Genomic DNA, 15,444 nt, shown 5'->3' on the forward strand with positions numbered 1-15,444 from the left:
CAGGGGTGGGGCGGGAACACGGACCCAGGAGCCCCTGGGGAAAGTGCTGGGCACCTGAGCTGAAGTGTGGGGGTCAGCAGCATCCTGGGGGGCCCGGGATGGGTCGGTGGGCTGGGGTTCAGCCGTAATGGCCGAACTCTGGGGGGCCTCGTGGCAAGACTCCTTCTTCTCCTCTGACTTGATGGTACAGTTCACCATGGTGCCAGCGCCATCCAGGGCCAGCTGGGCAGAGATGGGGCTCCTCATGGACATCCTGTGGGAGGAGGGAGAGTGAGCCAAGGTGAGTCCCATGTGCCAGGCAAGTGCTCTACCACTGAGCTATGCCCTCATCCCTTTTTATTTTTAATATTGAGACAGGGTCTCGATAAGATGGGGACTAACCTCAAACTTATCCAGAGGTAGTGACTCCACTCTTTGCTCACCCAGCCTCGGAACACCCCTGGAACCTCTCAAACAGGGAGACATACAAAATGGAAGTCTATTTTTGGAACCCAGAGAAAAATTAGTGAAGCCTCTTCTGTCCCTCTTGTAGACCTCAGCACTCCATACCTGTAGGAACTGGTGGGCCAATGTGCTTATTTAAGGAGGACAGAAATTGTTAACTGGCTGCTTCCCAGCCAACAGAACTGAAAATGTGTGTGTGTGTGTGTGTGTGTGTGTGTACATATTTGTAATTGGTTACCAAAACTTAAAAATCAAGAAATAGCACATAAAAATCTGGATTTGAACTTTCAGCCGAATGACGAAAGCTGGCTAGAATTGAGCAGTAAGTAAGTACTCCTCCTGCATAGGCGGGCTTGCCTTAGATGCCCTGCTCCCTACCTTACACCCCAAAAGGAAACCACGTATCAACTACCCTGAGTAAAGGATTCTCTTACAAAGTGCAGGGAACCCAACTAGGGACCTCCTACATGCTAGGCTAGCACTGAGCCACACCCCCAGTCCTTTGTAGAAACAAAGTAAAAATTAAATATTTCTTCAATCCATGTATCTATCAAAAGTGGGAAAATAAAATGCAGGCCATGACATGAATGGTTTTAAGAAGATTATTTGCTGATATGTGGCTAGTCTCTGGTTTAGGAGATGGCCCCGCAGACAGACATTTGAATTTGCACTCCCTGGCAACAGGGCAGCAGCCAACCACCTGATAACCCTGCCTCACTGCTCTGCGGTGCCCCCGTGTGCCTCCCCGCCTGCCACGCCACTGCTGGGCACATCTAGAGGAGCCAGGCAATTGCAGGATCTTGTGAAGTTGTTTGCATGGTCATGCCAGGCTTGGGGCCAGAGAAGCAGGTACCCAGCCTCCCAAGTCACGCATCCAAGGACGCATTCTTAAGTCCAGTGGGCACGTAAAGCAGGTTCCTACTAGTTATAGGTCCTGCCTCTGCTACTTGCCCAGCTATGTGACCCTGGGCAAGTTGCCTAGTCTCTGCAGTTTCCTGTCATTCACAAATCAGTATCTTTGGGGACTGGCCAGGGCTTTCAAATTAATTAATTTGAAAGGGGTGCTCTACCACTGGGCTACATCCCCGGCCCTTTTAATGTTTTATTTTAAGACAGGGTCTTCTAAGTTTCGGAGGCTGGTCTTGAACTTGGGATCCTTCTTGCCTCGCCTCCCAAGTAACCAGGATTAAAGGTGCGGGCCAGCAGCAGGGCCAGGTGATTCTGATAAGCATTTTAAATAAGGTCCCGAGGGTCCTGCCTTCATGGATGGGTTAATATCATCCATGTCATGATCAAGGAGTGGGAGTTATGGGGAGAGCAGTTTTGTTGTAAACTGAGTTTGGCCCCTTTTGGTCCTTTGTACCCTTCTGGCCCTCACCAGTCAGACATGGTGGCGCACACCTGTCATCTCAGCTGCTTGGGAAGATGAGGTAAGAGGATCACAAGTTCAAAGCCAGGCCCAGCAATTTAGCAAGGCCCTAAACAATTTAGGAAGATCCTGTTTCAAAATAAAATATAAAAGGGCTGGGGATGTAGCTCAGGGGTTCAGTGTCTCTGGGTTCAATCCCAGGTACCAAAAAAAGAAAAGAAGGACCTCACCAGATTCCAGCCTCTTGAACTTCCCAGTCCCCAGAACTGTGAAAAATAAATATCTATTTATCATAAATTACAGTCTGTGGTACTGTTATAGCAGCACAAATATACTAATACACATGTGGATTAAATTCTTAGGGGAGGTATAAGGATAAATCAGAACAGTAAAATATCCCTGCAATGGCAGGTGCAGTATGGTAGTGAAGTAGCCCTTTATCCTCAGAGGCTATGTTCCCAGACACCCCTGTGGATGCCTGAGGCTGTGGGTAGTGCCAACCCTATTTATACTGAAGTTCCTATACACATATAAACAAATCCAATGCCTTTTCCCACCTAATTAAGCATTTATCATCACACATTAGGACTGTAACTTGTATAGTCTGAGTTACCATAGCAAAATTAGCACAAACTTCTTTTTCTGTCTTCATAATTTCATAGATTAAAGATTTGTTCCTACTATATATTTCTAGCAACTTAACCATACATTTTTCTTTCTTTCTCTAGTAGAAATTTTCATCATTTCAATGAAAGGAAGTTCTTCACGGCTGCTCTCTGGCATATCCCAATTCCAGAATCACTGCCCTTGCACTTGGGGCCATTTTGTTCAAGTAAATAATAATAAGTGCTGCTGCAATACCTCAGTAGTCAATCTGACAACCACAATGGCTACCGAGTGACTAATGGGCAGGTAGAATATACAGTGTGGATACTCTGGACAAAGGGATGACTCACATCCTGGACAGTTTGAAATTTCATCCTGCTCCTCAGAACGGTGCACAACTTAAAACCTACGAATAATTTACTTCTGCCATGTACAACAGTATACATGTACCATATTTTAAATAAAAGAATTAAAGGGCATTATAATCAACTAAGATATGCATAAGATATATATCTGATTTGATTCCACCCTACTGATCAGACCCCAGCAGACTCTCTGCTCACCCACTTTCCAAGTGCACGGTGCCCTGAGGGCTGGTGCTGGACCCAGAGCAGGGAACTGCAGGGTGAGAAGAGAGGGGCCTCCCTATGAGTGTTGGCCCCCATCTCACCTAGACCAAAACAAGAGACCCCAGCCCTGAGGTCCCCTCCTACCTCTGGGGGACCTGGAGAGACTCCAGGAAGCAGGCAGCAGCCCATCCGGGCACCGGGAGGGGCTGGGAGCCGGGCCCTGCGCAGGGGGCAGGCGTGGGGGTGGGGCGGGAGGGGTATTATCCTGAAGCTGAGGGCAGCAATTACATAACAAACAAACCCCGGGCTCAAGCTGTGAATTAATCAAACCGCTGAAAATAAAACCTTCCTCTCAGGAACTTCAGACAAAAGAAATGAAAACAACCAGGCTGGCTGGGAAATAAAAGGCAGCGCGCTGAAAGGGGGACAAAAGGAAACCAGACAATAGGGTGTTGGACAAAAGCAATAAAGCCAAAGGAAGTGTGACAGGCGCACAATGCGGGCCCTGTGGGCTTCTGATCCCCGCCGGCTCTGCGCCACCTCATCCCACACCCACTGCCACCAAGCGGGCCACCGGGTCGCCTCCTCCTTCCAGACTTGGGTGCTCAGGGTTTTTCTCCTTCTTCCTGGCCTTCCAGCTCCTACCTCTAAGCCTTTCTTCCCACTGCAGCCCAGAGACCCTAGAAGCAGCCGCAGCAGTGGCCGCTGCCAGAGCACGGTCAGATGAGCACCAGGGCGCAGAGGCCTAAGGACGCCTCGCCGGAGCCTGTTCATCCCGTGAGCTGAGCCAGGAAGAGGAGGCGATCCTCTGTCCTGATAACTCTAGGACCGCACTGCCCAAGGCAGGTGCCACTGGCCACATGTGGCCACTGAGCACCTGTAATGGGCCAGTCCCAGGGGAAATGTGCTGCTGAGTGCCACAGGTTGAACACAGGTCCCGCAGGTTGAACACACGAGACAGAGTGCAAACTAGCCCTCTGTAACTGGTTATCAATTACGAAGTGAAATTATATTTTGGATGGATTAGGCTAGATACACTACAACTCTTGAAATCCATTTCGCCTCTTTCTTTTGTTCGTTCGTTCATTCATTCATCATGGTGCTGGAGCGGAATCCAGGGCCTCACACAGGCTAGGCAAGGGCTCTGTCACTGAGCTACACCCCTCGCCCTCTTTCTGTGTTATTTGGAGGGGGGTACTGGGCCACTGAGCCACATCCCCAGCTCTTTTTATTTTTTGAGGATCTCGCTAAGTTGCTGAGGCTGGCTTTGAACTTGCAATCCTCCTGCCTCAGGCTCTGGAGCCATGGAGATTACAGGGGCTGTAGCCCCTCTTTTTAAATGCAAATACTAGAAATTCTTAACTTATGCATATGGGTCCCATTACATCTGTTGGGCAACCGGGGGCTCTAAGACACATCCTGGCTTCAATGGCCTTTTCTACCCACACTCTACCCCCCATATACACATCGCCCACGGTGCCCAGCTACCTGCAACCAGCACTGTGGATTATTTTTATATCAGGGAGCTGCCTCCTGGGCTCCCAGTACCTCGGCCTGGCCATTACTCGCTGGTCTATCTTTGGCATGTAACTTAACCTCTCAGCCTGTTTCCTCCTTAGTAAAATCGGAATATGAAAACCCAATACGAAGAGGTGAGTCTTCTGTTAACAACCCAGATCCTATCAAATGCGCCTGTGTTTCATTCTCCTGGCACTTTGCACTTGGCCTTCAAAGGTCCGATCACAGATGGTAATGGTACCTTCACATACCTGATTTATTTAATTTGGATTCACCCAGTAGCCAGAGAACCAACCCCACACAGAATATTATGAAAATAAACCTGTTTCTGCCCATCAATGCAGCCCCAGAGCCTAGTATAGTGCCTGGAGTATAGTAGGGTGTTCAATAAATACACAGCAATGACAAGTGAGTAGCATCCAATACAGCAGCACAGCACAGAGAAGACCTGGATTCTAACAGGTGACAGACACTATTATGACCATCATTAGGTAGATGATGCTCTGCCCGCCTACGCCCGGTTATCCTCTGCCACCTCTTCCTCGGATCCAAGCCCTTCCTCTGAGTTTGACCTAAATCCCTGTGAGCAGCAAAGCAAGTCCATTTCCTTTTGTTTTCACCTTGGGTCACATAAGAAACATTTTCCATACTTTTTAGATTTAAAGACCCTGTTGGAGTCCTCCCTTAAATCTCTTCTTTCCCAGGGATTTAACTAAAAAAAAAAAAAAACAAAACCTCAATTTCCTTTACCCCTCCCTTACAAAGCATGTTCCGTGCCTCAGTTCTCCACATGGTTTCTAAGGAGGTTTTAAGGTCACTACCACAACCTCCCCATCTCCCCAAATGCTCATAAAGGCCTCTCAACCCACAGGAGACAGGAGTTATTGAACTTCCCAGCTCCCACCCTAATCTGATGCCCCAAGTCCCAAGTCAGAGGCATAAACCCGCAGAACACCCCGTCGGCTCCCTGCGGGATGGAAGTGCTCCTGTCTGCCGTATCGCCTTCCTCTTGCCCAACATTACACGTATTTCATAAACAGAAACTGAGGTCTAGAGGTGTCAAGTTCATGTGGCTTGATGGGGCAGCGCTGCTTTAGGACTCTATAATCAGAGGACCGGAAGGGTTAGGGTTAGGGTTAGGGTTAGGGTTAGGGACGTGGAACGTGCCTGGCTCTGCCCTCCCTTCCCTTCCCTTCTTGGGAACCCACCTCAGGCTTTCTGTCCTCCTTTCTCCTTGGCCTTATCTTACCTGAGCATCCCTAAGAGGAAAGGGCTCTCTCTGACCATCTTCATCCTTGATGCTCAAAGCCTTGAGTCTCTCTGAGCTGGTGTCTGCCCGACACTGGGGCCTCCAAAACCAGTGCCTGGGTCAAGTATAGAGAGGTACTTCCAAGGAGGGCCCCTGGCTCAGAGTGCAGCCTCTATGTGACAGAGCAGATGCCAGGTGCCAAACCCCACCCCCAACCAACTCTCTGGGCCCCTCCGACACCCCGCCCCCCACACAGGTGCACACACTGAGCCCCTTTTCCACCCCAAACAAGTCCTCAGCCACTTCCTCCTCTAATCAGTCAGCGACAGACCCTGCTGGATTGGAATCAAAGGAGTCTTCACTCTCAGCCCTTCCTCCCTCCATCGCCGCACCCCTCCCCCCAAAAACATCTAGATGCAGAAAGAGATAGATTCCAGTTATCACAGCGTGACCGTGACTCAGACCCGGGGTACAGGAAGACAGACTGCACGGACAGGCAGACCCTTCAAGGAAACTCACAGCAAACTCCCAGCCAGCCCAGGCCGCGGTGCCAAGGGGCACAGCAGGGAAGGAAGGGAAGGAGATCTGCAGATCCACACAGCAGGGGTGGGGCAGGCCCAGGTCCCAGGGGAATGTCACTTCCTCTCAAAGCCCCAGAGAGTTGAGAGCCGCAGGCTGCCCTGAACAATAGTCCGAGGCGTGGGTGCCCAGAGCAGTGCCCTAGTGCCACATCCTGCCATTCTTCTCACAGGCCGCACCCTGCCACCCTTCCTGGCTACGCCCGATCCTATCTCTGTGTTTACTCAGAACTAGGAGCTGGGCTGGCTGCAAGCTTGGGACAAAGCTTTCCTGAGAGTCCCCTCCTCTCCCTCTCCAGCCTCTGTGGACCCATGGGGTACCAAACCCACGACAGGCCCGGTCCACCCAGCTCAGGGGCCACTGGCAACACTCCCAGGCCCCAGGATGTTTCCAGGCTGGCCCAGGTGCCATTCACCTGGACAGACAAGGTGTCCTCCCCACCAGCAGCACCAATGCCACAGAAGTGCAGCTCCCAACCGACCGAGCTTCCACAGCTGCTGCTCGGCTGACCTGGGAGAGAGTGCAAAAGAAAGAAGCAGCCAGGGAGAAGGTTCCTGTGGGTTTCCACCTGCCTCCCACCTGGTCTTCAGGCACCTGCAGCCCTTGGGACATCTGCAGTATTTGGGTCCTGCCCGAACCCAGGGGGAAGGTCAAGGACAGCGAGAGGATAGTTTAAACTGTTGTTAAGGCTCCAGGAATAACGCATGCGATGGAGGGCCTGAGAGCAGAGGCTCTGGAGTCCCCCCTGGAGACCTACCTCCCTGCCTTCAGGACCTGAGCTGTCTCCAGGCTCTCCTGAACCCCAATACTCTAAGGAGGCAGCTGTGGGCCCGTCCTTGCTGTCTCCAGGGGCCAGGGCCACACCTGTGTCCTGAACAGGGGCATGTGTCTGGCTTCCTACAGGGGCAGTGCCCACCCAGGGCCAGCACCAAATTGTGCAGCAAACGGTCCTTGTCAAAGACCCTGTGGGGACAGCCGTGAACATTCACCAAAGGAAGAAGAGGCACAAAGACAGCAGGGGCATCTGAACTCAGGACGCACTGATGCCCAAACCCACACCTTTTCACCTACCAGCTAAGGTGCGGCCATTCCCCCCCCAGCACCCCCAGATAATAGGCTCTGGCCCAGCAAGATAGACTGGCCAGTTCTTACCACCTGCAGGACACCAGGTGTTTCTTTTTTTTCTTAATTTTTAATTTATTCTTTAGTTTTCAGTGGACACAACATCTTTGTTTGTATGTGGTGCTGAGGATCGAACCTTGGCCCCATGCATGCCAGGCGAGCACGCTACCGCTTGAGCCACATCCCCAGCCCCAACACCAGGTGTTTCTGACTTGAATCATGGCCGAGGAAAATTAGTCAAAAGAAGCCAAGGCAGCTTTGGGAACTTGGGGGAAAGATTCTACCCCTCAAAACCTTAGTTTCTTTTAGGTGTAAAATGGGGTTCCAACCCCTGCTTTGCAATTAGAAGATAATGCACACAATTCAACAATCTGGGGCCAGGCGCAGGCACAGTGGTGCATGCCTGTGATCCCAACTGCAGTGGCAGGAGGATCACAAGTTCAAGGCCAGCTTCAGTAACTTGGTGAAACCCTATCTCAAAATAAAAAATATTTGGCTCAGTGGTTCAACCCTCAGTACCAAAAAAAAAAAAAAAAAAAAAGAATCTGGTATAGAATACATACGTTCAGGGAGGTGGGGATGGCAAGACAGACCTAAAGCAGGAAGAGATTTCTTGTCCTCCAGTTAGGTTTTGTGAGATATATATTATGTTTGATCTTCATCGGGGTCTCCTAGCTTATAGCTCCTAAAATCCTTGGAATCTCCAAAGTGATAAATGTCTTTTTGTATGCTAATGAGTTGGCTGAAGCTGGCAGCCCCCACAGAGCGGTGAGATGGGGGGCTGGTCACCAGAAAGACCAAAACAGGATTAGAGCTTGGGACTTCCAGCCCCACCCCCTAGGGCTGGGGAGGAGAGGGGACTGAAGGTTAAACTGATCCTCTCCCAGAGAGGATGCCTATGTCTTGGAAGCCTCCATAAAACCCCTAAAGGGCAGGTTTGGGGAGTTTCTGGAGAGCTGAACTCACGGAGGGTCTCGGAGGGCCTTGGAGGTCAGCACACCTGGAGGAATGGTGGAAGCTCCACACACCTCACGACCATCTCTCCACGCATCTCTCCATCTGTGTCCTCTGTTACGTCCTTTATAATAAATCAGTAAATGGAAGTAAAGTATCTCTGGGAGCTCTGGGAGCCTCTCTAGGTTACTTATCAAACCCGAGGAGGGGGTCGTGGAAGCATCGGAAAAACAATCAGCTTGCAATTGGCCACAGAAGGGCATGCAGAGCGTGGAGCCCAGCCCTCAACCTGTGCCATCCTCAACCTGTGCCATCGGAGGCTACCTCTAGGGAGTGTCAGAGGAAATCGATTAGAGGACGCTCAGTGGCCAGGGTCCACTGCAGGCCTTGCTGCTTGCTTGGTGATCTGGTGAGAGAATCCTGCTGAGAGGTGACAGCAGCAGAAACTGAGTCCTGTCCTGCCCCTCCCCCACCAGAGCACCAGCAGCAGGACAGCTGCCCCACCCTCCTCCCAACTTGCCCAGGCTCCTCTGGAGGTGGGTGGGTGGGTGTGATCATCACAAGGCTGGCCCAGCTACCAGAAAGTGGGCCCTGTGTCCTGTGGCCTTGTGCTTCCAGCCTGGCTCCACCACCATCATCTCTAAAGTGGAACGGACAGGCCCTGGGGGAGAAGCTCCTCGAAAAGCCTAGTATACACGAAGCCCTAGGATCCACCCCCAGGACGGCAAAAAAAAATAAAATAAAATAAAAATAAAATCATTAAATAAGATGGAATAAACATACCTACATCATAGATTTATCAAGAAGACCGAATGTGATTGTGTCTGTAAACAGCAAAAAATACCTGCTCCCTGAGCCTGCCCCCCAACTCGCACACAGGCACAGAAGAGGAAGACCCACACCTGAAGGACCACTTGGCATGTCTTTGTCTATTACACACCCTACTTAAGATACCTGTTGTCCAAATGTCCTTTTGGTGTCCCCAACAACCTGGACTCTCTCCTGGCAAGGACTGACACTAGGTCCCAGGCCTCCGCAGTGCAGAGAGGATACAAGGCCACCCCGTGTGCTCAGCATGGCGGCTTCCTGAGCCCGGTGCCTTCCCCTCCCTTCCAGGCCTGATGACCCCAAAGCTCTGCAGCACTCATCAGCCCCCTCCAAGCTCCTCCAGAGCCCGCGGAGCCCGCAAGGATTAAGGGAGGTTCAATCCTAACCCCTGCAGTGCCCTGCCAATCCCAGGAGCACAGGGAAAAGTGGGGACAGAGGGGTGACCAGAGACTGGGAAAAGGACAGCGAAGCGAAAAACAGTCTACAGTCTACAAACATCCACGTTCAGCCACCAAATCTCATCTTTCCTAGACGGTACCAGGGTAAGCCGGGCAGCATTTGGCTTCTGCTCGGTGATGAGGCTAGGCCATGGAGACCGAGCTCTAATGGTACAGGGTGAAATGGAGGCCCTGGGGATCTGCAGAGCTGGCTGGCACCCAGCACCCTTCTTACCAGGTGACACGTTTAACCCTCTAAGCCGGCTACTTCCTTTTTCTATAAAGGGGACAAGTCACTCATACCCCTAATGTGGTTTCCAGAAGTAAATGAGATAATACAGGCAAAGCCTGCCGCCTGGCACACAGCTCAACAGCTGTGATGGCCATTATCGCCGTAATCTAGACTGAGAGGGTCCGGGGTGGTAAGTGGGGAGTCTGGTTCAACACTGCTCTAAGCAGGCGGATGGATACTTTCCGTTGTATCTCTTCACACCTAAGTCTCCATCTGCGGCGGGGCCAACACTACCCACCTCTCAGGGTTGCTGGAGAATCGATGTTAATGTATCCAAAATGCTTAAGGCAGTGTCGGGTACAATATGGATTGGCACTTAGTATTGTGGTGGTTGAAAAAACCCACTTCCAAGGACCCTCTGCCAAACCAAGCACTCAGTCCTCAAGCAGTGAATGTTCCCAAGGCCTTTTTGTTTGTTTGTTTTTGGTATGGGGATTGAACCCAGGGACACTTAACCACTGAGCCACATCCCCAGGCCTTTTTATATTTAATTTAGGGACAGGGTCTCACTATATTGCTCAGGGCCTTGCTAAATTGCTGAGGCTGGCTTTGAACTCTCGAGCCTTAGCTACCCCAGGCTCTCCCGAGCGGCTGGGATTACAGACAGGCACCACCACACCAGGCTCCCAAGGCCATGCTTAGAGTTATTTAAAATAACCACTTCTGTACCCCACCAGCCTACAGTTCACTCCCATGCAGCATCCTGGGGTCCCCAAGGGCTTAGAAAAGGGATCTCACTTTTTTTCCAGGTCCTGCCTCAGACACCCTCCACAGATAGGCAGGGATGAGGAAATAGGCCAGCCTTCGAGATGAGCAAATGAAGCCAAAAAGAATGAGAAGTCAGTAGATGCTGGTCACCAAGAAAGCCACCAGGCAGCACTGGCGAGAGCCCAAAGGTCAGCACACAGATCATGGGCAAGTACACTTCAGCCTCATCCTCTCCTCCCTGGGATGACTCCCCAAGGCTCCATGACCCACCTGGGAGCTGGTAGTGTGGTGGTGTATGCCTGTAATCCCAGCAGCTCAGCAGGCTGAGACAAGAGGATCTCTGAGTTCAAAGCCAGCCTCAGCAAAAGCAAGGGGCTAAGCCACTCAGCGAGACCCCCTCTCTAAATAAAATACAAAATAGGGCTGGGATGTGGCTCAGTGGTCCAGTGCCCAGTAACTCACCCCCTCCCCCCAAAAAAAGACCCACCTGGAAAGTACACCCCAGAGAGGTTCGGGCATCTGGCTCCCCGGCTTGAGCACCTCACTCAGGTGGCCAAGCCCAGGGGCTGGACCCGGATGCGTGGGCCACTCCAGGTCTGCTTCCCGCTCGCCTCCCCTCCTCCAGCCCCAAGGTCCTCGTGGAGGCCTAATCACCACCATCTCCCCCAAACCAAGCTCGCTCACCAGGAACCCCACTTGGGCAGCCCTTGCTGGCGCAGCATTCGCTCCTCCAGTGAACAAAGTGTTCCGTTCTTCTGCTCCGCAAGGGCCACATTTCCTTTCCCATTATCTACCCCATCGGCAGCCGCAAAGGCAAGATTTCTTCTTTCTTTTTGTTATTTTCATGGCCCCCTTTATTTATGGGTATTTTTTTCCCCTTGCTTTTGGCTCCTTTTCAAAAAGGCAGAGAAGCAAGGGGAGGCGAGCAGTATCATCGTCTCGAATCACTCAGATTTCATCTACAATTCTCAACAAACAATCCAGGGCAGCCAGCCGCCCCCAGGTCTGCCTGGGACCCCACCTTCTATCACTAGCACCCTTTGGAAACTGAGGCAAGACCACCGATGCCAACCCATGCTTGGCAAAGGCGGGGATCCAGGGAGGAATCATGATGTGGGAAGCTCATGACACTGATAAGAATGGAAGTGATAACGAGGACTTCCAAAGTATTTAATGACTAATGGGCACCAGCCAATCAGAGGGACCCTTGGGACAATCTGACGAATTGGCAGATGCCAGCCACATGCAACTGGTATGTAGGACCGAGGATCCCATGCACTGAGTCCTGTCACCATATTTATCACGCGCTGGGCACTGTTTGAATCCCTTTTACTTATGTTAATTTATTTAATCTTCAAAATAATCATCTGAGGTAGGAAATATTATGATGTCCAGTTTAGAAATGGAAAAACGGAGACTCTGGAGGGGATTCGAGCTTGGACAGTCTTGCAGCAGAATCGAGGTCTCAATCAGACAACAGGGATGCCAAGTGTCATTTCACAACGTGCCAAGTGTCATTTCTAGTGCTTTAGCTCTATTACTTCATCAGCCCCTGTGAAATAGTAACTATTAATTATCTGTTTTACTGATGAGGACAGAGGCTTAAGGAGGCTAGGCCCCAAGATCATAGCCAGGAAGTGGTAACCAAGAAGCAGAACCCAGAAACTGGCTAATGAGTCTCTTAATTTTTCTTTTATTTTTGTGGTGCCTGATAGAACACAGGGCCTCGTATATGCTAGGCAAGTGTTCTACCACTAAGCTACATCCCCAGCCTCAGTCTCTTTTTTTAAGCAGTGGAATATAGTGGGTAGCTTCTCTCACACCTGTCAGAGGTCCTAAGGGCCAAGGAAAATCATCTCCCTGAGGCTCCATTACCTGTTCCTAACCCCCACCTTTTGGACACTGGTGCTCTCCTGATGGTTCAAGAGAACTAGGCCCTCGGTCCTGGTTCAACTGCTACAGGGAAAGTCAAAGACAAGTGTGGGCAGAGAAGACCCTGGTTTTACAAGCTACAAGCATCACTCGGATCCTGCTAGCCATGACAAAGAGACCAGGTAAGTGCAGGTGGGGGGCTCAGAGAGACCTGCCCATATCCCTTGCAGAAACAAAGAAATTCAAAGCCAGGGTTCTACCAGCACCTTCCCCAGCAAACACAAATGAAATGCAGCAAGCATTCTAGAGGGCACAGCACAGGGCTGACCGGCCCAACCTCCCTCACACTTATCACTTCTCCAAGCCGCTCCTCTCCCACCGCATCACATCTAATGCCGGACTGTCAGTACATCCATCAGAGCTGTGTGCTTACAACACATGTGCCTAATGAACGGGTGCAGTCACTCTAATTTTCTTTTCAATTTTTTCTGACGATAAAAGGAGTATGTGTTCACTACACTATAGAAAATCTACAAAATTTAAAGTAACAAAGAAAAATTTAAAGTCACCCATTTCTCATCAATCTGGAGGTGGCACTGATCACTGACATATTTCCATCAAACTTTTCTCTAAACGTAGTTTTCTTTTTCACCATTGAGCTCACACGCAAGGTTTTTTATCTTGTTTCTTCACCCTCACTTAATTGTATATCCAGGGGCTTTTCATGCTACTACAAATTAGATATTATTAAAAATTCGTTGGAAAGCGAGTTTCCCTCACTCTGGAAAGCCATTTTTAATGGCTGTCTGTCTTCCACCACAATTTACTTTACCCCAGGCCCCATGGTGGGATAATCCCACTCTTCAGATCTCACATGACTTGAACCATCCTCCTCACCCCCAAGGTCATCTACCCTCCCATCACCTCTATAGGGTCTCAGTCATTCTGCCACTTTGACAGGTAGGGAAGCAGGGTCCCTGAAAGCCAGGGGACCTCACCTGCCATCTCTGTTGAGCCAGGGACAAAAATAGCAAAGAGGTTTCACATGGAGGCTGGAAGCCATGACCCAGGATTAAAGCCATGAGCAGGGCATAAAAGCTTGGGCCCAAAGCCTGACTGCTTCTAGGATAGGAAAGCCAAGACGTTGTGTTCCTGGGACCTTAATTTTCCCTTGAAAAAACAAAGAACAACCAGACATGGTGGCACACACCTGTAATCCTAACTACTCCCAGTTATTGGGGAGGCTGAGGTAAGAGGACAGCAAGTTCCCGGGGCAACTTAGTGAGACCCTGTCTCAAAATAAAAACTAAAAAGGCTGAGGATATAGCTCAGAGGTAGAGCACCTTGAGTTCAATCCCCAGTACTGTGAACAAAACAAAGCAAAAAACAAAACAAACAAACAACAAAAAAAAACTGCACTAAAAAAAAAAAAAAAAACCTACAATGAGACTCCACTTCACGCCCCCCCAGAATGGCCATTACCCCCAACACATACACAAAAAAAGAAGGCAGAGGAGGAGGAGGAGGAGGAGGAGGAGGAGGAGGAAAAAGGATAAGTATTGACTAAGCTGTGAGAATCACTAGTGGGAATAAAAGGTTGCTACTATGGTGGAAAAGAGTATGGTGGTCCTCAAAAATTTAACATAAAATTGCCCCATGAATCTCGTGCATGCCTTTAATCCCAGAGGCTCTGGAGGCTGAGGCAGGAGGATCAAGCCAGCCTCAGCAATTTAGCCAGGCCCTAAGCAATTCAGAGATACCCTATATGGCTCAGGGGTTAAGCTCCCCTGGGTTCAATTCCTGGTACCAAAATACAAAACAAAACTCTATGACCCAGCAATCCCTCTCCTGGGCATTTATCCAAAGTACTAAAAGAAGTCTTGAAGAGATATTTATATATCCATGTTCATGGTAACAGTATTCTTTTTTCTTTCTTTTTTTTGGTGGTGCTGGGAATTGAACCCAGGGCCTTGTGCATGTGAGGCAAGCACTCTACCAACTGAGCTATATCCTAGTCACTCCCACCCCCCATCCCCGCCACAGCAGTATTCTTGATAGCCAAAGAAAGGAAGAAGCCTAGTGTCCATCAACAGATGAAGAGGCAGGAGGATGAAGAGATCAACAAAATGGGATACACCCATACACTGGATGATCAGCCTTAAAAAGGAAGGAAATCTTGACACATGTTACAAGATGGATGGAACTTGAAAAGTGATTTCACTTAGGAGGTACTTAAAAATAGTTAAATTCTTAGGAACAGAAAAGAGAACAGAGGTTACCAGGCGCTGGGCAGAGGGAGGAACAGAGTTGTTGAATGGGTACTAAGTTTCGGTTTGGGAGAATAAGTTCTGTGGCTGGATGGCGGTTGCACAACTATGCCAATGTACCTAATGCCCTTGAGCTTTATTGTATTTATTTATTTGGAGGTACTAGGAATTGAAGCTGCAGGGGGGGGGGGGGCTCTACCACTGAGCCACATCCCCAGCCCTTTTTTTATTTTTATGTTGAGTCTTGCTGAGTTGCCTTAGACATGACAATTGCAATCCTTCTGCCTCAGCCTCCTAAATCGCTGGGATGAAGGTGTGTACCACTGTGCCCAGCAGACCTACACACTTTAAAAATGATTGAAATGGGAAAATAATGCTACATATATTTTAACACTTTTTTTTTGGTACTGGTAATTGAACTCAAGGGCACTCGGCCACTGAGGCACATCCCCAGCCCTAGTTTGTATTTTATTGAGACAGGGTCTCACTGAGTTGCTTAGTGCCTCACCTTTGCTGAGGCTGGCTTTGAACTTGTGATCCTCCTGCCTCAGCCGCCCAACCTGCTGGCATTACAGTGTGCGCCACTGTGCCCGGCCTTATCACAATTTTTTTTTTTAATGAAGAACAAGA

At 49.9% G+C, this 15,444-nt stretch overlaps 1 protein-coding gene across 6 annotated transcripts in view; it reads right to left on the minus strand.

Moving 5' to 3' along the window:
* Positions 1-15,444, minus strand: part of Sox13 (SRY-box transcription factor 13) — a 45,142-nt gene that overhangs the window by 10,578 nt on the left and 19,120 nt on the right. For 2 of the 6 annotated variants that reach the window (XM_027945714.2, XM_027945713.2), the window contains exons 1-2: positions 5,756-5,788; positions 55-253 (exon numbers count right to left, since the gene is read on the minus strand). In XM_027945714.2, coding sequence (XP_027801515.2) covers positions 55-253; positions 5,756-5,763 — 207 coding nt within the window. In that variant the 5' untranslated portion in view covers positions 5,764-5,788. Of the gene's footprint in view, positions 1-54; positions 254-5,755; positions 5,792-15,444 lie in introns of those variants that run through there. The other 4 variants (XM_071600155.1, XM_071600156.1, XM_027945715.2 and 1 more) reach the window with 2 other exon arrangements.

Source organism: Marmota flaviventris, chromosome 12 (genome assembly GCF_047511675.1).
Source record: "Marmota flaviventris isolate mMarFla1 chromosome 12, mMarFla1.hap1, whole genome shotgun sequence".
Classification (NCBI taxonomy): Eukaryota; Metazoa; Chordata; class Mammalia; order Rodentia; family Sciuridae; genus Marmota; species Marmota flaviventris.